Consider the following 22,497-nt stretch of genomic DNA (forward strand, 5'->3'; position numbering starts at 1 on the left):
CGAATTAACTGTTCTCCTGCTTATGACAAAGACTGACTTATAATAGAAAAAATAATTAAGACTGACTACCTACAATATTAATTGGGGTATTAAACTAATTTTAATTAAATAGCATTGTATGTATTTCTGGTTATAATTATATAATGTTTTCAGTCGGCCTAGTACTGTGCCAAATGTTTGCTGAATGTTAGTAGTTTTTTGTGCCAACTTATGTGCCGATTGTTATAATTGAGTTTACAAACTGTATTTCTGAAAAATTATTTTGAAACTGTGTGTTTGATTATAAAATGCTTTAATGCTTTTTCTATAACAGTTACATTTTTTTGAAGAATGTAGTTTAGGTTAAATTTTTATTAACTGTAGATGGATTATAATGTTAAAATTTTGTATTACAAGCATTTGGTTTATGATAATAAAATATAGGAAGTCACAAATGCTAGGAATCGGCCATCAGTTACTAGAAGAACAGAAGTTGCACATACACCGTTATCGCAAATATTCCAAGGTCAATTACGATCAAGTGTACAGAGGGTTGGAAATGAATCAACAGATAGTATACAGCCATTCTTTACTCTACCACTGGATATTGAGGTAGTTACATTTTCACTTCTATTTTTAGTTATATTTTTAAGGTGTATAAAAGAATTGAAAATTAAGTTTTTATAATTCCTCTGATTTAATAATTAATTCAAAAAAATAAATTAAAACTGTATTAACTGAAATACAGTTTTCATTTATTTTTTTGAAGAGATGGACTTATTATTTTTAATAATTGAGAGAAATTATTTTTTACTTTATTGTGGATTTTAAATTATTGTAATTTTTAAAACTTTCTTTTTTTCAAAATCTGTGCTATTATATTTGATATATATTGGTGTTTGACAAAATGTTTTGCTAAAACATGAATGGCTTCTTTGTAGTCTGTTTAAATACTGTATGACTAAATTCTGAGTATGTTGATTGATGTACTTTCATCATTTAGGCTCTCATTTTAGGTAAAAACATGTTTATTGAATAATATATACTATTACTTCTTGTTTTAATTGCAGAAATGTGATTCTATGACATCGAACTTCCAGCATAGATAAATACATTTTTGCTTCGTTTTACATACAGTTAAATTTTTAGTAATAATTAGTAATCGCCTAGAATGGTTAAAAAAAGTTATTACCAGTACAAGATTAGATTTGATGGAGTAGTAAGCTAAATGAGTGCATGTAGAAATGAATGTGCGTGCACGTATGCACACAAGGGGTGTTCAGGTCAATGTGGGACTACTAATTTTTAACAAATGTAGAAACACACATATGATAGTAAAAAATATACTTTTATTTCTCTATGTAATCCCTTGCTACACATTTATCCCAGTGTTTCACAAGTGCCTGGATACCTGCAGTGTAGAAAGATTTGTTGTCAGAACCAAGATAGGATTGACTGCTTAACCTCATTATTGCTGTTGAAATGCTGGCCTCCAATTTCAAGGGCCTGAACAGGTGAAAATCGCTGGGAGCAAGGACCAGATTGTAGGGTGGGGGTGGCAATATCTCTCAGCCAAGATGTTGCATGCATGTCGTGCAGTGGGCTGTATGCAGTCGTGCATTGTCCTGCAGAAATTGAATACCTTTGGTGATTGTACTAGGCCATTTTTTTTATACAGATCATATTGTGCACATTGTTAAGAACATTGCAGTAGTACTCAATAATGACTCTATGGGGAAAAGAAAATGACGTGAATGATCCCATTTTTATTCCAAGAAACTGAGACCATAACTTTGGTGACTTCGAACCACCTCAGTCGGAATCTAAAGAAGAACCTACTTCAATAAAAAGCACCAGAAAAATGGGCATTGATGGATTGTGCCCAACAAACTTGTGTATAAATAGTTAGAAGCCATCACTGGTACCATGCGTAAGAGGAGACTAGGATTTTTGGGGACATATCATGAGGATGAAAGATTCAAAACTTCTGAAACAGCTAGTACAGTACAATTTTGACTTGAAAAACACCAAGACAGATGGTTCAAATTTAGCAGATGGATCAGAGAAATTAAGAGGATTTGAAAGAAATTGGTTTTACACCATTAGACACCACAGATAACATAAAATTAAACAAGAAAATCAAGAACAAAAACACTCGCTTCACACTCAAAAGAAAAAACTCTCTGCACAAAGATCGAATATATGAAAAAGTACTAGGACTGCAAGTCCAAACAGTCTCATCAAAGAGACTTTGATAATGGACTGACTGAAGTGATACTATGCGGTCATAAAAGATAATAAATAAAACATGTACTTATTTTAAATACCGTTGATACAAAAAATGTAATTCTATAAAGATAATAAGAATGTTAAATAAAATAAACTGTGCAGATAATATAATATTTATTACAGTAATGTAACAAACAATACACCATGTACGTGGTTTATTTTAGTATTAATAATATCTTTATATACACAGCTTAATTAAATGAATTCAATCATGACAGAGGATGCTGAATCCCGCAAAAGTACTTTCATGTTAAAAAGATATTAAGCTCAGTAAATAGTAGATAATTAAATAATATTAACAATCATTAAAACCCACCTTACCAGCACATTAAAATATCCTCTAGATCTTTCGACTTACTTGAAAGCCATCATCAAGAGTTAAAATATCAAATCAAAGTCAAAAATTTTAAATAAGTTAAAATGTGTAAACAGTCATACTGTCCGTTCCTAGCAGTATACTCACAAGACTTCGGACTGGCGGAGTATACTTTGCAAGACTATACTGTTAGGACTGGACAGTCATGACTTACCACTCTGTTAGTCTAGTGATAAACTCAACTTCGCAAATCAGCTGATTTTGAAGTCAAGAGTTCCAATGTTCAAATCCTAGTAAAGGCACCGGTGTTCTTTGGTGGTTGGGTTTCAATTAACCACATATCTCAGAAATGGTCGACCTGAGACTGTACAAGAATACACTTCATCCTATGTATACATACATTTTTTTTTTTTTTGTCTTCAGTCATTTGACTGGTTTGATGCAGCTCTCCAAGATTCCCTATCTAGTGCTAGTCGTTTCATTTCAGTATACCCTCTACATCCTACATCCCCAACAATTTGTTTTACATACTCCAAACGTGGCCTGCCTACACAATTTTTCCCTTCTACCTGTCCTTCCAATATTAAAGCGACTATTCCAGGATGCCTTAGTATGTGGCCTATAAGTCTGTCTCTTCTTTTAACTATATTTTTCCAAATGCTTCTTTCTTCATCTATTTGCCGCAATACCTCTTCATTTGTCACTTTATCCACCCATCTGATTTTTAACATTCTCCTACAGCACCACATTTCAAAAGCTTCTAATCTATTCTTCTCAGATACTCCGATTGTCCAAGTTTCACTTCCATATAAAGCGACACTCCAAACATACACTTTCAAAAATCTTTTCCTGACATTTAAATTAATTTTTCATGTAAACAAATTATATTTCTTACTGAAGGCTCGTTTAGCTTGTGCTATTCGGCATTTTATATCGCTCCTGCTTCGTCCATCATTAGTAATTTTACTTCCCAAATAACAAAATTCTTCTACCTCCATAATCTTTTCTCCTCCTATTTTCACATTCAGCGGTCCATCTTTGTTATTTCTACTACATTTCATTACTTTTGTTTTGTTCTTGTTTATTTTCATGCGATAGTTCTTGCGTAGGACTTCATCTATGCCGTTCATTGTTTCTTCTAAATCCTTTTTACTCTCGGCTAGAATTACTATATCATCAGCAAATCGTAGCATCTTTATCTTTTCACCTTGTACTGTTACTCCGAATCTAAATTGTTCTTTAACATCATTAACTGCTAGTTCCATGTAAGATTAAAAAGTAACGGAGATAGAGAACATCCTTGTCGGACTCCCTTTCTTATTAGGGCTTCTTTCTTATGTTCTTCAATTGTTATTGTTGCTGTTTGGTTCCTGTACATGTTAGCAATTGTTCTTCTATCTCTGTATTTGAACCCTAATTTTTTTAAAATGCTGAACATTTTATTCCAGTCTACGTTATCGAAAGCCTTTTCTAGGTCTATAAACGCCAAGTATGTTGGTTTGTTTTTCTTTAATCTTCCTTCTACTATTAATCTGAGGCCTAAAATTGCTTCCCTTGTCCCTATACTTTTCCTGAAACCAAATTGGTCTTCTCCTAACACTTCTTCCACTCTCCTCTTAATTCTTCTGTATAAAATTCTAGTTAAGATTTTTGATGCAAGACGAGTTAAACTAATTGTTCTGTATTCTTCACATTTATCTGCCCCTGCTTTCTTTGGTATCATAACTATAACACTTTTTTTGAAGTCTGATGGAAATTCCCCATTTTCATAAATATTACACACCAGTTTGTATAATCTATCAATCGCTTCCTTACCTGCACTGCGCAGTAATTCTACAGGTATTCCGTCTATTCCAGGAGCCTTTCTGCCATTTAAATCTTTTAATGCTCTCTTAAATTCAGATCTCAGTATTGTTTCTCCCATTTCATCCTCCTCAACTTCCTCTTCTTCCTCTATAACACCATTTTCTAATTCATTTCCTCCGTATAACTCTTCAATCTATTCCACCCATCTATCGACTTTACCTTTCGTATTATATATTGGTGTACCATCTTTGTTTAACACATTATTAGATTTTAATTTATGTACCCCAAAATTTTCCTTAACTTTCCTGTATGCTCCGTCTATTTTACCAATGTTCATTTCTCTTTCCACTTCTGAACACTTTTCTTTAATCCACTCTTCTTTCACCAGTTTTCACTTCCTGTTTATAGCATTTCTTAATTTCCGATAGTTCCTTTTACTTTCTTCATCACTAGCATTCTTATATTTTCTACGTTCATCCATCAGCTGCAATTTATCGTCTGAAACCCAAGGTTTTCTGCCGGTTCTCTTTATTCCGCCTAAGTTTGCTTCTGCTGATTTAAGAATTTCCTTTTTAACATTCTCCCATTCTTCTTCTACATTTTCTACCTTATCTTTTTTACTCAGACCTCTTGCGATGTCCTCCTCAAAAATCTTCTTTACCTCCTCTTCCTCAAGCTTCTCTAAATTCCACCGATTCATCTGACACCTTTTCTTCAGGTTTTTAAACCCCAATCTACATTTCATTATCACCAAATTATGGTCGCTATCAATGTCTGCTCCAGGGTAAGTTTTGCAGTCAACGAGTTGATTTCTAAATCTTTGCTTAACCATGATACAATCTATCTGATACCTTCCAATATCGCCTGGCTTTTTCCAAGTGTATATTCTTCTATTATGATTTTTAAATTGGGTGTTGGCAATTACTAAATTATACTTCGTGCAAAATTCTATAAGTTGGTCCCCTCTTTCATTCCTTTTGCCCAGCCCGTATTCACCCACTATATTTCCTTCCTTGCCTTTTCCAATGCTTTCATTCCAATCTCCAACTATTATTAAATTTTCATCTCCTTTTATGTGCTTAATTGCTTCATCAATCTCTTCGTATACACACTCTACCTCATCATCATCATGGGCGCTTGTAGGCATATAGACGTTAACAATCGTTGTCGGTTTAGGTTTTGATTTTATCCTTATTACAATGATTCTATCGCTATGCGTTTTGAAATACTCCACTCTCCTCCCTATCTTCTTGTTCATCACGAAACCTACTCCTGCCTGCCCATTATTTGACGCTGAGTTAATTACTCTAAAATCACCTGACCAAAAGTCGCCTTCCTCTTCCCACCGAACCTCACTAATTCCTACTATATCCACATTTGTCCTACCCATTTCCCTTTTTAAATTCTCTAGCCTACCAACCTTTTTCAAGCTTCTAACATTCCACGCTCCGACTCGTAGAATGTTATTTTTTAATTTTGTGGTGACCCCTTCCTTAGTAGTCCCCACCTGGAGATCCGAACGGGGGACTATTTTACCTCCGGAATATTTTACCAAGGAAGGCGCCTCCATTATTGCTATGTGAAAATTCAGAGAGCCACATTTTCTTGGAAAAAAAGCAGCTGTAGTTTTCCATTGCTTTCAGCTGCGCAGTACTCAGAGGACTGAGTGATGTTGATACGGCCGTTTAAGTCGTCCTGACTCACGCCCCTAACAACTACTGAAAGAGCTGCTGCCCTCTTTCAGGAATCATTCCTTAGTCTGGCTCTCAACAGATACCTCTCCGATATGGTTGCACCTTCGGTCCAGCTACTCTGTATCACTGAGCACTCAAGCCCCCTCACCAACGGCAAGGTCTCATGATTCATAGAGGAGGGTATTCATACATATCATCCTCATTCAACCTTTGATGTAATACCTGACGGTGATTCCCAGAGGGTAAACAGAAAAAAAAATCATGACTGTTTACACATTTAAACTTATGATTTTTAATTTTTGACTTCAATTTGATATTTTAACTCCTGATGATGACTTTCAAGTAAGCTAAAAGATCTAGAGGATATTTCAATGTGCTGGCAAGGTGGGTTTTAATAATTGTAAATATTATTTAATTAACATATCAGCGGTACCATGTTTGAGAAAATAATAAATAAATAAATATATTTTTATATTCTATCATAACCACCTAGTACAGAATATTGAGTTAAGATATATATCTTGCCTAATTTTATCATGAAAGTACTTTCACAGGATCCCGCATCCTCAATCGTGATTGAAATAATTCCATTTCAATATATATGTATGTAGAATGTGTGGTGTGAGTGTTGTAATTGTCTTAGGTATCTATTAAATTAGTTTGTTTACATATACTAATCAATATCTTGTAAAACATATATGTTAAATGATGTTTACTATTAACTCTCAAATTTGTGCACTGTACATCTTCCTTTTTAACTCCTTTATCAGAGCTGTTATTTATATGCTTAGTTTGCATTAATGCATTTTCAGCTCATGAGTACAAACTATTTTACTTAAAAACTTGCTTCTTATCTTGGATGAGGGAGCATAACTGGTGTGAACTTGAACATTTATTACTGTACAAAATTGCTAAATGAGGTTTAAGATAATTTAATTGTCCAAGATATAGAAAGATTTTTAACATCTTTGATTTAACACACTTGAAAAAATTTATATATATAATTTAGAAAGCTTTATTAAAGCTTATATATCTCAATTTGAGGAAGCTTGCTGCTGTTGAGAATAAGTGACTTAGCAGCACCAAGCTTACTTGACAATTCAACAGTTTACAGTAAAAACAGTAACAGCATCAACTTCCTGCTACCAAAAATCAACGTACTATGAATGTGACATCAAAAATAAAAAAAATTGTTTTTTGTTAATTACTTTCAAATATTAATGTAGTTTGCCAAAACATTGATTCTAAAATTAATAATTCATAAAAGAATTATTTTAATTTTTATGGGTATAAGTAAGTATACATGAACTTATTTAAATCAAAAATATAGGAAACAAATTTTCCGACTTTGTAATGCTTAACAAAGCGAACTCAAATTTTAAAAATTCACATTGAGATCCTTCTAATTAAACAAGACATTACAATATGTACTGAAACTTTGTTTCTACAATATTATAACTTTTTCCAATTAGAAAATTTTAACGTGTGTTGAAACAGATTTGAAATGTTGCACTAAAATAGAAGAAATATCTTAAAATAATAAATAATATTGTACGAACAAAAATAAAAAAACTATCTACATCTCAGGACTGCACAGATGTCGTGAAATAACTAAAAAGGCCTGTAAAAATAAATAAAAAAATACATAGATAAAAATAAAAGTATAAAAAACAATTACATTGCAGAGATTAATATTGATATTACCCAATCGGATAATATGAACCAAGACTTTTGATAACTTTCTTGAAGGTGATACTTGTCATTATAAGCCTTAATTTTAAGAAAATAACTAAATCTTCAAATGATTCTGTAACAGAAGAATCTTGCTATGATAATTTCTACAGTAAATCAATTACATGTAATATCAATTTTTTTAAATATGCATATGCTTTTCCCTGATCATTATCCACTTTTAATATTGCCTGAAGCTCAAATGTTAAATGAAAATAGAAAATCTGTTGAAATTTCTGTTAACTATAAAGTCTTAGAATTCAAACCAAATAAAGAAACCTGGATTGTGTTCTTTACGGATAACCCTGAAAAAGTTGCAAATAGTTCATTAAAAAGTTAAATGTATGACAATGTTATCGACGGGCGTAAGGAGGAAGGATATAATAATGAATAAAATAAGCCTAAAAATGGATTACATCAGGTTTAATCTTCTTTACACTCTACGAATATAATAGTTCCAACACTTTCTTCAAGATGTTGGATCAATTTAGGCAAATAAAATAACTATAGCAAAAGATGCAAAACTAGTTACCTACCGTATTCAAAAAAATTCAAAATAAAGCTTGTGGCATCTATATAAATGTAAACATTTTAAAAAGTAGCTTTATAAATATACCGCATGAACATATTTTCATTCAGTCTATGGATAGGAAAATTTATTTGGCCTTCTACTTTGAAAGCAGAAGTTAAGTATTTAAGTTAAGGCAGAAATTTTATCTGTAGAAAAACTGTCACAAACTACAAACTGACATCTTTAATATATACCACATATAAAAAATATTAGAAAAGTTATTCATAATGAATTTTCAATTAGTAGTAGTATTATTTTGACAAGTCAATATTGTTTTGTTAAAAACAAGGTCACAAAGGATGTTCTAGGTTTTATTACTAATTTTATTTATGAAAAATTGAACTTAGGAAAACCGGTAATACCTTTTTGGAGTAAATCATAAAATTACAGCATTCTTCCGGCTGTGGCATTAGATGTAATTATAAGTTACTTGTTGAATAGAAAACAAATATCAAATATTAACAGCTCTGAAAATTACAGCATTCTTCCGGCTGTGGCATTAGATGTAGTTATAAGTTACTTGTCGAATAGAAAACAAATATCAAATATTAACAGCTCTGAAAATAACTGGTGTAACCCAGGTACTTTGCTTGGACCTGATTTTTTTTCTATTATGTATTAATGTTATTTTGGACATCTGATAGGAAAATTACTGTCATATCAGGCGTGATATTGCAGTTTGAATACCGGTAAAACATGGAAATTAGCTACATTAAATATGAATAAAAACCTAAACTGAAAATATTGACAAAAAAGAGAATAAGTTTCCACTACCATTAAATATTAGCAAACCTTTCAATTAGAATCCCATAAAAATATCACTACAATGAACTGAAAAATCAATATTTGCAATCGACTAGGGGAATAAGAAAGAAGAATATTACACTTAAAATGGTAAACAGAGCATATATAAAAGAAAAATAGTAAAATTATCTTTTCAAAATATGTAATAAATTGTCAAATAACCAAAAAGCTTTAGATATTAGCAAAAATATGAATGGATGCAAAATTAAGAAATTGCTTATATGAATACCTTTTACTTTATTTTTTACATTATTCTCCAGTCCCATGAACAGGTAATATGTTTACCCTATACAGGTAACATGTTTTAAGTACTATTTGATGTATAGTACTTAAAAATGTATAATTTGTCACTGGAAGTAATAAATTATTATTCAGGGACATATTGATCATTCACAAGAAAAGAATACCCCGTCACACATTATAGGCCTTAATTTAAATTGTGTTTGCAGAAGTGGCATATTTTTAAGATAATGTTTTAAAATTTTAATTCATTTTTGCGCTTTTTAATGTCGGTTTGGAAATTTCCAGAAGGCACAATCTGTAAAAGAAGCATTGGATAGAATGGTCGGAAAAGATGTCCTAGAAGGGGTAACGTGTACTAAAACAAACCAGGAAGTTGAAGCGTGGCAGCAAGTAACTTTGGAACAGCTTCCTCTTGTGCTGTTGCTGCATCTCAAGTGTTTTGACTATAAGCTACATACGTGTTCAAAAATCATCAAGACTGTTGAATTCCCAATTGATCTTAAAATTGAACAGAGTGAGTTTAAAAATTCAGTCTTTTTTTATTATTATTATTAAATAGAGTTGTAGTAATGATAAACATTTTGAATTGAATAATTGAAAAATATGCTTCAGTTTGTTGTAGTCTAGTCTCATCTACATTGTTTTTGAATTAAAGGTTTTCATTTTTTAATTCATGATCATAGATTTTTACTAGAATTTTGTTCATAGATTTTGTTTTTGATTCATATATATATATATATGAAAATTTTGTATTATGATAAATTAGATATTTTTGTCTTTAAGTTTTATTTTTCTTAAATTAGAATAAATTTTTGCAGAGTTGATGTCTACTGTTGTCAAGAGTAAGAACAAGAAGACATCAGGAAATACTGGAAAAGATAGGCAGTATAAATTATTTGCAGGTAATTTTGAGTTGTGTATCTTATTTTACTGTTGATATTGATTCTTTAACATAACCATCTTGGCTTATGGCAAAGCTTCTCTGCCAGTTCTGCATTCTTCAATTTTTTGTTTGTGGTCTTGTTATATATATTTGCTGCTTACTTGATGAGTTTGAATTATACGAAGGCTATTCAGAAAGTAAGGAACATTTTCACCTGACGCCGCCAGGCGCATGCCAATCACATATATATTGGTGTGCTCGTGCTCGGCGCCTCATTAAGCGTCCAGCTGTGACAACGGGAATATCTCCGCACTGCCCATTTTTTTTTAAATACAAATTTGAAATGTGTGCCGCAATTGAAAATCCTGCCAGTTGTGAGGTACGGTCTGTGATTCGTTTTTTGTTGGCAAAAAACTTAAAACCAATAGAAATTCATCGGGAACTGTGTGAAGTGTATTAGAACAACGTAATGAGTGAAAGTCCTGTCAGGAAGTGGTGCATTCAGTTTAAAAATGGCCGAACAAACATTCACGATAAAGAGTGGACGTCCGAGCATTGTGACTGACGATCTGGTCTCAAAGTTGACAAAAAGATTAGTGAAAACCGCCGTTTCACAATAACTGATCTTTCTCTATGTTTCCCACAAGTTTCATGGACTTTATTGTTTAAAATTGTTTCACAGAAGCTAGGCTACCACAAATTTTGTGCAAGATGGGTGTGTCGCTGAGTGGTTGAGATCACAGGCGGCAGAATTCTATGACACAGGAATTTCAAAGCTTGTCCACCGCTATGATAAGTGCCTGAATTTGTATGGTGATTATGTTGAAAAGTAGCATTTTAATCCCTCTTTCACATGTATATGTTTTTCTTGTACTTGGTTTTTTAAAATTCCAAAACGTTCCTTACTGTCTGAATAGCCCTCGTATTTTTAATTTCTAACCCTCTGTATCGTAGAAGTGGTGCGCTAAAAATTGTTCATGCCAGAAATTAATATTTTTCATCATATTTAATGGCCATAATTCTGATGGTTTTATTGGTTAAAAAATTGTTTTAAGTTTTTCACAAGATAAATTGAATATAATAAAAATAAATAAATTTGTACTGGTCACAAAGATGAATAGCCTAACATTCAAAATTCTCCCAGTATTCAAGTGATAAACTACAAATAGGAAAGGGGGAGTGGTTTTTGTTTCTCCACAATCCGATTAGTAAAATTGTATTACCTGTCTAAGGTGATGTAATTAATAAAGTCTACTGTAACCACAATTATGTAACAGAATTGTCAAGCATTGAAATCAGTAATGTGTATGTGTAAAAAAAATGGAAAAGAATTTCTTCATAAAATTCTCTAATTTGTTTTTGAGATTGTCTCAAGGTAAAAATTAAAATTATCAATAAATCTAAGAAGCTTATTCCTGAGATAGGAGTGCAACTGGGGGAGGAAGTATGGTGATGTGAGGTATTACCTGTCACAATTCCTCTCTGGTCACAGAGGATTTGGTGTATACATACACAGGTTTAAAAGAAGGGAGCTCCCAAATAGTGTGTACTGCACTCAAGAGGACACTCCGTCCATCACACCTGTTTTAAATGTGCACGTTATGAGGATCTAAAAGCAAGATAGCACACGAGATTACCCTAGAAATTACAACAAAGTATATGTTGAGAGGTAAAGAGGAATGGCTGACAGTAGAGAGATTTGTGGTTGAGGTTATTCGAGCAAAAGTGGATTACGAAAAGTGGGAGGAGTTACTTTAAGAAGAAAAAAAAGACTAAGCTGCTAAAAAAAAGACCAGCTGCTAGGGCAGGGCTCGGGAACAGCAGGGCTCGGGCACCAGCATAGGCCTGGTGTCTCTGGCCTTAGCGGTTAGGGGCAGAGGCAAGATGGAAATAAGGAAATGGTCTGGAACTGGTGAGTGATCTGCCATGCTGGATGTACTGCCAGTAGGGGGGGAGCTACATAAGAGTCGCAAAGACACCCTTGGGCTGAGTAATACTAGATTATTGAGCGGGCCCAGGGGAGTGTGAGAACAAACACAAAAAAAAAGTGAGTTGTACGTAAGTTTTGAAAAGCATGAACAGTCTGATTGGCTTTCAACCACTAAAAATGAAAGCAGATCATATTTCTACATCCTGCTGTGCTGCAAAATTGCTAAAACGTTAAACATTATCCAAAGACTGATTTCAGTTCAGTAGTTGATTATTAATGATGTTTTTGGAATAAGATCAGAACAGGTCCATGTAACTCTAGTGCTTATGACCGGTTGTGTAAAAAAAAAATAAATAAAATGTAAGTTAAGTGTGAAAAATGTAAATTTATCTATCAACACAGTTGTCGGGTGTGAATTATGGAGATAAAGTCCAATTTTCACATGGAAAGACCCTGTATTCTGCCAGACCCAAAATCTACATAAGGGAATTATACATCATGAATACCATTCAGCTGATCAAACTGTTTTCTCCCTCTGCATTTAAAGACTAGCATTGCATGCGAGTGGTGAATGTATTCTTTCAACAAATTTGATGTTACATCTTAACCGTGTACAACAGTTTCATGCAAAGCATAAAATTCTATAGGTCAGAGAAAAATGAATCCCATCTACCAGACTCGGTCCTTGTTACTTTCTTTTTCTTCGTAAAAGTAAAAAGTAGGTTTTTTCGGACATAATAATTGAAGTGAACACGTCACTGAAAGTAAACTGGAGGAGCAAGGAGCATATGACTTGGTGCATGCATGGTATGTTCCTACAACTTCTGTCCAGCAGAATTGCTCAGTTGTTTTGATCAAATCTCATTGTTAACGTTAAAAAAATTATGTTGCTTAGATTAATGAATAAACTGCTAACTACGATAATAGAACAGAACTTGTTAGCTGAAAGATGTCTTTTAATCCTTTGATGATCTTCAATTTTGGTTACAATTTGTTACTTAGTAATAACTTTTTTTTCTTATAAAAATATCTTCTGTATCTGATGATCAACTGTTAAGATATTTATTGTCAAGTATAATTTAATATAGAAATGTTGTTTTATTTTCTTCAGTGGTTTACCATGATGGCAAAGAAGCAACTAAGGGACATTATATCACAGATGTGTTCCACGTTGGATATGGTGTTTGGGTTCGTTATGATGATGCTACTGTAAGGTCAGTTTCAGAAAACCAGGTATTGCACCCTAAGAGTCCACGTGTTCCCTACTTATTATATTACAGACGACAAGACACAATAAACATCTCTCAATCTGCCAGGTAATGAAATAATAATATATTTTTTTTTTCTAGTTCCCTGTTTCTAGGGATTTTTTTTAAAGGCAAGGATTAGGTTAGATAAAAAATGTGTAATAAAAAATACTGCAACTAATCTGTACTTCAGTCACAAAGCATAATGCTGAACACTAATATGATGCTTAAAAACTTCTGGGTGTCAGTCCCAGTTAAAATAGGTGCATAATGAGAGTGCCAGTGCTTGTTTTCCTCTCACATTTATTTGCCGATGGTGCTTACAGCCTTCCACAGTTTCTGTTAACTAAATTTCAAAATGCAAGTTTGCTTTGTCAATCGTAGAAGGTCTGTAAGGATTACTTGCTTTTAAACTTGTACAGCATTTTTTTCCTAAGCGTTCAAGTTTTCTCCTAAGGTCTGTGATAGGTTTGTTTGCTATGTTTTCCAAGACTAAAATGGGTGTGCTATTAAGGTATGAAAGGAGAAAATGCTAACTGGTTTTACCCTATCGATACATTTACTTTACCAAAGTGGAAAATGTATTTAGTATTATTAATATCTGTAATCTGTGGTCATCGGTTAGTTAAACATAAGCTTCGATTTGTGGGTTTTCTTCAAGTTATTGCTTGAGACATCATTTGTGAAACAGTCAGGTTGTAAGAGATGTTTACATTCCTTAGATCTGATTGTTTTTTGTTTTGAATTAAAGAATTTTTAAACTGTTGATTTCTTTAAATATGTATAAATTTTAGAATTATGTTGCTGTTCAAGATGAATGATAGACATGTGCTAAGCTAGTACCATCAGGTACTATTATTAAATCTTCTATCGTAGTACAATTTTTTTACACATATAAATTTATATAGACAGTGTGAAAATTAGTACAAAATACTTAATCTGTATATTTTTTATCCCTGTATATTTTTTTGGCAGGGCTTTTCAGTTTGTCTTAAATTAAATGAAGCTTTTAACTATTAAATAACATTGTCTGATAATGATTTTTTTTTATCAAATGCTTAGTCTAGATTCTCCTTCCATAGGTATCTATTGATTTTCTAATTTAACAATAACCAATAATATTCACGGTGAAAAATTTTGCCTTTAATAAAAATTTGTTTTATTTTACATTTTTTTCATAGTACCCAATAAATAGCTTAAAATGGGTAAAAAGATAAATGACTTTAGAAATAAAGTATGCCTTGGCATAACTGATAAACGTGTTTAAATCTCGATGATATTTTACTCGTTAGGTTTTATTATTTTAAACATCTCAGAGATGGTCTTAACTCTAAAACCTACTTTACCTTAAAAAAATTACCTTGCCTTTTTTTCAGTAGTTCAAATTTTATTAAGAAATTTTTTAGTACTGCTTTTAATCAACATGTTTAATCGTTGAAAAAATTCATGTAACGTGAAACAATTTTGATTTAATATATACTTATTTAATATATATTTCATTTTTCTTAATGTATTCTAACAGAATACATTATCACGGATGATATTTAAAAATATGATACTGCAATAGTTTGTAAATTATTCATAGAAATAAATACAACGGTAAAGTATGACCGATGCACAGCCATAATCTTATGAAAATAATTTTCTGTAGTATACTGTGTTCAGCATAAGAGCTATCCTAGCTGTTGTTTGTAGTTGTGAGATTTTACTGCGTGCGTGTGATATTAGTGCAGTAGTAATGAAAGTCCACCGGGTCGGTCTAGTGGTGAATGCGTCTTCCCAAATCTGCTGATTTGGAAGTTATTTTTACATGGATTTGAATACTAGATCATGGATACCGGTGTTCTTTGGCGGTTGGGTTTTCAATTAACCACACATCTCAGGAACGGTCGAACTGAGAATGTACAAGACTACACACTCATTCACACTCATACACATCATCCTCTGAAGTATTATCTAAACGGTAGTTACCGGAGGCTAAACAGGAAAGAAAGAAGAAAGAAGGAAAGAAAGTAGTAATGAATATACCAAGCGACTCGATTTGTTAGTCCTCACCAGTATTTGTATATTGTGTTTTTGTCAACAGCGATATAACTTTAAATACAGCTACCGATGTAACGATTAAATAATGTAAAAATCAAGTAATTCTTCACGGTTTCCATTCGGTGTCTCTCACTTCATCATATGCTAACAAGATGGAAGCGTTATCATTAAACATAAGCGATTCAGTCGGTCGAGTTAAATGTTCCATTTGCATTCAATGAGTTGTTACACGCACTTAAAAACTCACGCGACACCTCCCTTAGACTTCACAGTGTTCTCACATCTTCCTAATTTGGCGCTACAACACCTATTGTGTATCTATAATGATTTATTCTCCACACAAGACTTCTCACCGGTCTAGTCAGAAGCCATGATCGTATCGGTACTCGGTAGTGCTGGAAAAAGATCAGCACTTGAAAGACAAAGCATATACCCCTTTAGCTACCACCCTATCTCCTTAACGAGCGTTTTACGTATGCAAAGTGAAGGACAGAATGATGAACTGCAGGCTTACGAGAGACATGTGGTTTCCACCAAGAAAGATCTTTCATTGACAATTTAGCGGCACTGGAAGCAGCTATTCAAAATGCTTTCCTACTTTGCCAGTACCTCATCCTGCTACTTTCTTTGATATCAAAGATGGTATTCTAAATACTCAAGGGCAATATGCCTACTTTATTAGGGGAAGCATAGTTTGCTTGCTGTAGCCATCAACAGTATACTTATATGTTCCTCATTTGTTGATGATTTTGCTATATATACTACATTCCATTCAACAGCCGCAGCAGAGAGACCTACTCTACAGTACTCTATATCTCGCATTGAAGCTTGGTCCAAGGTTATCGGCTTCACCTTGTCACCTGAGGAAACAAAATGTCTTCTTGCCTGCGAGACCCTTTCATTCTGCAAATTTTCCTCAATGGAGCGTGAATTTTTATTTTTCCTGATGTTTTAAGATTTTTTTGTTTATTTTTTGATAGGCGCCTTCAAACAAAACATGTTCTAAACTTCTAGATACTGTTTGTGCAGTGCTGTCCAAGCTTTAGAAGATTTGTATTCTAATTATCATCCTCTTCTTACCTAGATGTATAATACGGTCGCCGAGTTGAACCACCACAACGCATGGGAGTTTCTGCTGGATCCCTAGCCGTGCAGGAATTCTGGGTGATGAACATATACACTCTGCTGGTAAAGACACTTGTAGTCAACTGTCCTTCACTGCTCGTATTATTAAATCTGACTTTATTAATCGCGTAAAATATAATTTCTTTCTTTTTCCTTAGCCTCCGGTAACTACCGTTTAGATAATTCTTCAGAGGATAATATGTATAAGTTAAATGAAGTGTAGTTTTGTACGTTCTCAGTAAGACCGTTCCTGAGATGTGTGGTTAATTGAAACCCGACCGCCAAAGAACACCGGTATCCACGATCTAGTATTGAAATCCGTGTAAAAATAACTGGCTTTACTAGGACTTGAACGCTGTAACTCTCGACTTCAAAATCGGCTGATTTGGGAAGACGCGTTAACTGCTAGACCAACCCGGTGGGTTACGCATAAAATATACTATTCTTGCAAAGCGGCACGGTGATCGGATTACTACAGTTAATCGTAGTAAACTAAATTTTTTGCGCGAGGAAATTTGGCCAAGAGGAAGCGGTCCCTGCAGATCTGCAGATTGTGTTCGGGTCATAGACGAGTTACTCATGCCTTTTGATGTTGGGAGAAACACACCATTACGCATATGATGCAACAGCTGCTTGACTGTGCGCCTTAACCTTGTGGATTGCATAAGTTTTCACAGCCTTGTGTCTTATAAGTATAGATTGCCCAGAAACATTCGGTGAATCCTGGGCAACAGTAAGGAAATTTTAGACCGGGTATTATTTTTCCTTAAGGTTGTCTGTTTATACTCGACTATTTGATTTACTGTAGTGTGTATCGGCTCTTCATACTAGTTGCTGTGTACAGTTGGAAGTTTTGTTCTGATTAGAAGTAAAATGTAATAACTATTTGTTTATTGCACAAAATGTGTCCAGGTGATGATAATGGTGAAGCATTTTTCACCCGGTAAAACAAAAAAAATTCAGTCTGTGTAAGATGAAAACATCAAAATATATAATTTGTTCATATAACTTTTGAAATCGGTTACAATCTGTTTTATGAATAGGTTGAAATCGAAATGGATTGTTAAATAGCGATTGTCTGTTTTAAGCAGTCAGATTTAAAATTTGGTGATATTCTGTCAAGGATTTAAATTTTTCTTCTTGATTAATTTTTTTAATTTGTCCTGGAGGTAGAATTAGGCAAATTTCTTTGGTCAAAATAATTACTCTTTTTTCTGTTAACATTAAGTTAAATATTACATCGATAAATGGGATAACCAAATAATAATAATAATATGATTTGTAGCCTTAAGAAGTTTAAAATTTTGGTTTATTTTTTCAGGTCACAGAAGTCTGAATCATAGTGATTGTACCAACATAGATAATGAGATATCCGTCATTTTTTTTTTTTGATTAAGTAAACTAATTTTTTAAATGATTCATAGTAATTTAAAAAAAGTAATTGTGTATTCTGTATTTAAGTCATAAATATTTATAAATATGTGTATTATATAGTATATGTTAATAACATGAAAATGTTTTAAATTAATTGTAAATGGATTGTATATAAAATAATAACAATGATTTTTTTTAGATAATAACTATATAAAAATGCTATTTGTATTGTGTAGGATTAAATTACTTAGTTTATATATATAATTTTTTTTTTGTACACTTATCATTTTTTTTTTATGTAAATAAACATCAATGATTTAATATTTTGAATTAGATATTAGATTTTCTTAAGAGAAAATAACTACGGTTTGCTTTTGTTTGTTTTTCAGAAGTAAATTTTTTAAATTGTTTATAATGTACTGTTATACTGACATTAAAATCTGGGAGTATTTTGTCTGCTTTAATTTATTATATTTCACTGTTGAAAATAAAATATTTTTATAAAATTATTAGTTACATCAATAAATAAATAAAAAAATGACTACTACTTTATATTTCTTATAGACTAGTCAAATTAATAATAAAATGTTATAAATTTAACTTAACTAATATTTTATCATATTATTATTATAAAATATGTTAAAATGAGAAGAGTATTTTGTAAATATTGTATTTTATTATGTATTATAGGAAAAATAATTATTGCATTTATGTGAATTAATATTTTTACCGTGCATATATATATAATATATATATGTGTGGTGTGTATTAGTATTTTTGCTGTTATTTTTATTGTACAATTTTTTTTTTGAAATGTTTGCTGCTATGTATTACTTTTTTAAGATAACAAACTGGTAAGTGGTATAAACACAGAAATTCAGGTTATATTTTCTTAAGGTCTGTTTTATTAAATGGATATATTCTTGTTAGTAATTTGTTTGTAGGAAAATTAAATTTGACTCTGAAAATGTTCGACATAAGCTGTATGTTTTTGTGAATTCAATTTTTTTTTCATTATTCAATGTTTGTGTTTTATATAGGTAATTATTTATTTTATATCAGTTACTCTAATAATCATTTATTTTAGTTTTATATTTTTCCGTTTTTCATAAATGTAAGACTGATGTTTGTACAATTTCAGATTTTTAAAAGATGTATTATTAATTATTTTTAAACTATGGTACATTTATAAGAAAATTTTTAATGATTATTAGCTTAAAATAAAAATTTTATTTATTAATAATATCTTGTGTGAAATTTTTCTTGTTTTAAATTACCATATATTTTTATGTCTTATTTTTTGTCTTATGAATAATAAATAATTTTTGCCTAAATTAACTGGTCAGATGATAGATTGTAGGATTAAAAAATGTGAGTACGGTAACTTATATTCTTTACATCCAATGAAGGTTTCACATCTTGTCTTCCATAGTCTGTTTTATAATATTATCGTCCTCCATACTTTTCTTGTCTTGTATTTTAATATTGAAATTAATTTTACGTATTAAAATATTAATAAATTAAATATTTCTTTAATGCTTGCATTCCAGAATTTTTGCACAGTATATTTTGTTTCTTTAAAAAGAATTATTGCTTCACCTAAGCTGCTTTCCAATTATTAAATTGCTTTAATTTATAATAATTTGTCTGCTGATGTTTCACTACCTGCAGATATATGTCCTACTTAATTTCTATATAAGTACATCCTCCTAGAACATTTTAACTTTTCGTGAAAATGAGGACATAATATTGTAAAGTTGCATCCAATTTATAGTGCTAGTAAGTTTTTCTAATCTGTTTAACCTTGATATTAACAGTGGAACTCCATTTGTGCCGATTAATTGGAGGGAAAAACACTGATTCATGTTTATAAATGACAACATTTGGATCTGATAAAAGTAAAAAAAATCCATAAGCCTATCACCTAAAGCGCATTTTAAACTGGAAAATTAAATTAAAAAACAGGTGAGTTAAAAGAAATTTAATTCAAATTGTACAAAATCTACGAACCTATTTAGTTTTATTAAATTTTCAAGGAAAATGCTACATTACACAACTTCATTATCTGGACTGATGCGATTAAATAAAAGTATTTTCCATATATATATACACTTAGGTACGTGAAAGTTTCTTTTATATAAACCAAAATAAAAAGTATATGTATGATAACAATAATTAAGACGGGTCACCCGAATTACAAATAATTATTTACATATTATTATTTACATATACTTTTTATTTTGGTTTATATAAAAGAAACTTTCACGTACCTAAGTGTATATATATGAAAAATACTTTTTAATCGCATCAGTCCAGATAATGAAGTTGTGTAATGTAGCATTTTCCTTGAAAATTTAATAAAACTAAATAGATTCGTAGAAATTCTACCTAAATTAAATTTAAAGGATTAAATTATTTTAATTGCTCAGTTATGCATTTAATTTGTTAATTTATAATAGTTTTTATTTGAAAGCAAATATTTTTTTTACATTTTTAATGGGTTTTCCTTTCATATCGGTTTTTGTTCATATTTAGTAAATGATTAATTTTACTTAAGGTGTGAAATATGCTGTCATAGTACAATGTCCAAAGATTGGCATGGGAGACCTGCAACATATAATATAAATGATCCTCTCCCAATGTTTGTTCTATATACTGAATGTGTGGGAAAAAAATGTTTTAGCTAGGTTGTTAGAGTTAATTTACCAATGTTATTATTAATTTACAGTACTCTTAAAAAAATATTAATAGGAAGATTAATAAAAGCGTTATTACATTAAAAAGGATTTATTGGGTACTAAATCATAACGGTTTACAAAAAGGCATAAAAGTCTTGCTAATATTTTTAATTAAAAAAAGAAAATATATTATAATTTTATAACAAGTAACTTAATTTAAAAATTCCATTTCCTGAAAAGTTTGTCAATTTTTAATAGTTGATTGATTTGAATTTTTTCCTAAATTGATATTATTCTGACCTTTAATTTGTAATTAAATAAAAAAAATTAATAATTTAATTCAATAAATGATTAAAATTATTTATTTTTAATTTATTATCAATTCATAATTTGATTTGTCAGTTGAATATTGTTATTGATATTCATTTAACTGCACTGCAATCTTAACGTCAAATCCGATTTTTGTTAGGACAGCATTTAATTGAAGAAACTTTATAACGAACCACAACATTGCATTTCATTTTCTGTTTATAACTTACTACAGAGAGTAGCGTTTTTAAGCTTTTTATTTTGCACTATGCAATTCCACTAAATTAAATTGTATAATTATAAAAAATTATTTGCTGTAATTTGGGAAAAATATTTTGCTAAAATGCATTCTTGGTATGAAAAGATTGTAAATACTACAGTAAAAATGTCAAACTATGGAGTAAGGCATTGATAATAATCTGTATAAAAAATTTATTGTCAAGAGGCTACCAGTAAGTATTTTTGTTAAATATGTTAATATCTGCACGGGAGTCTGGTTTTGAAAAATATTTAAATGAATGAGATTATTGAAAAATTGTGACTTGTATGATGGGGCACTTACCATTACCGCTACATAAAGATTCATTATATATACATAATGATTATATATATATATATATATATATATATATATATATATATATATATATATACACTTCTTTTGATAACCAAAATTTTGAATTCATTGTAGCTGCCTTAACAGGTACAATTTTTTTTTTATTAATTTCATCTTCAAATCAATTAGTTTTAAGAAGAATATTAGCTCTTATGAAAACTAGATGTGCAGCCAACTGTTTATAAAACATTTCATAAAGAGTTAGTTTTAAAATAGGTAAGAATACTACAGTATTATTGATCAAACTAGCAAAATGTATCCTATTACCTGTAGCTGAATGATTATTTTAATTTTTGTTGTATGAATTTAAAGTATTTTTATTCCTGCCAGACTGGAAAAAAGTTTGATACTTTATTAGAATTAAATGCTTTTATTATAATTTTTTTCACTGGACTACAAAGAAATGTGTTTGTAAATGAAATGTTTTGTGTTTTGATATGAAGTGCACTTAGAACCGCCCAAAAACTGGTTACTTGTAAACATTTAATATGTATATTTACGTGTATAAAGAATTATCTGTGATTCTATGTTCATTTATTTGGCTTGTAGGCTTGCTTTTCATTTCAGTTAGTCTTATGAATTGTATTATATATATTTTTTTTTTTTATATAACAAAAATATAATATGCATGTTTTTGTATGCTTTAATACTGTAAAAGTTAAATTTTTATTAACATAAAAAATGTATAATTGAAAATTAAATATAATTATAATTATATTTATGATTTTGATCTTTTTTTTATTTTATTTGTTATAAGAACTTTTGGTATGGATTAATATACATATTATTTTAAAAAAAAGAAAGAAAAATGAATAAAATTACAAGAAATAAAAAATAGTGAATTAAGTAAACAGATGTA

The 22,497-nt window shown here is 30.9% G+C and overlaps 1 protein-coding gene across 2 annotated transcripts in view; it reads left to right on the top strand.

The window, feature by feature from the left end:
• Usp10 (ubiquitin specific protease 10) overlaps positions 1-19,280 on the top strand; it is a 74,836-nt gene extending 55,556 nt beyond the window's left edge. For both annotated transcript variants that reach the window (XM_075369987.1, XM_075369988.1), the window contains exons 8-12: positions 424-591; positions 9,719-9,947; positions 10,252-10,335; positions 13,358-13,562; positions 17,983-19,280. In XM_075369987.1, the coding sequence (XP_075226102.1) occupies positions 424-591; positions 9,719-9,947; positions 10,252-10,335; positions 13,358-13,562; positions 17,983-18,004 (708 nt within the window). In that variant the 3' untranslated portion in view covers positions 18,005-19,280. The remainder of the gene's footprint in view (positions 1-423; positions 592-9,718; positions 9,948-10,251; positions 10,336-13,357; positions 13,563-17,982) is intronic.
• The last annotated feature ends 3,217 nt before the right edge of the window (positions 19,281-22,497 follow it).

Source organism: Lycorma delicatula, chromosome 6 (genome assembly GCF_047948215.1).
Source record: "Lycorma delicatula isolate Av1 chromosome 6, ASM4794821v1, whole genome shotgun sequence".
In the NCBI taxonomy this organism is placed as follows: Eukaryota; Metazoa; Arthropoda; class Insecta; order Hemiptera; family Fulgoridae; genus Lycorma; species Lycorma delicatula.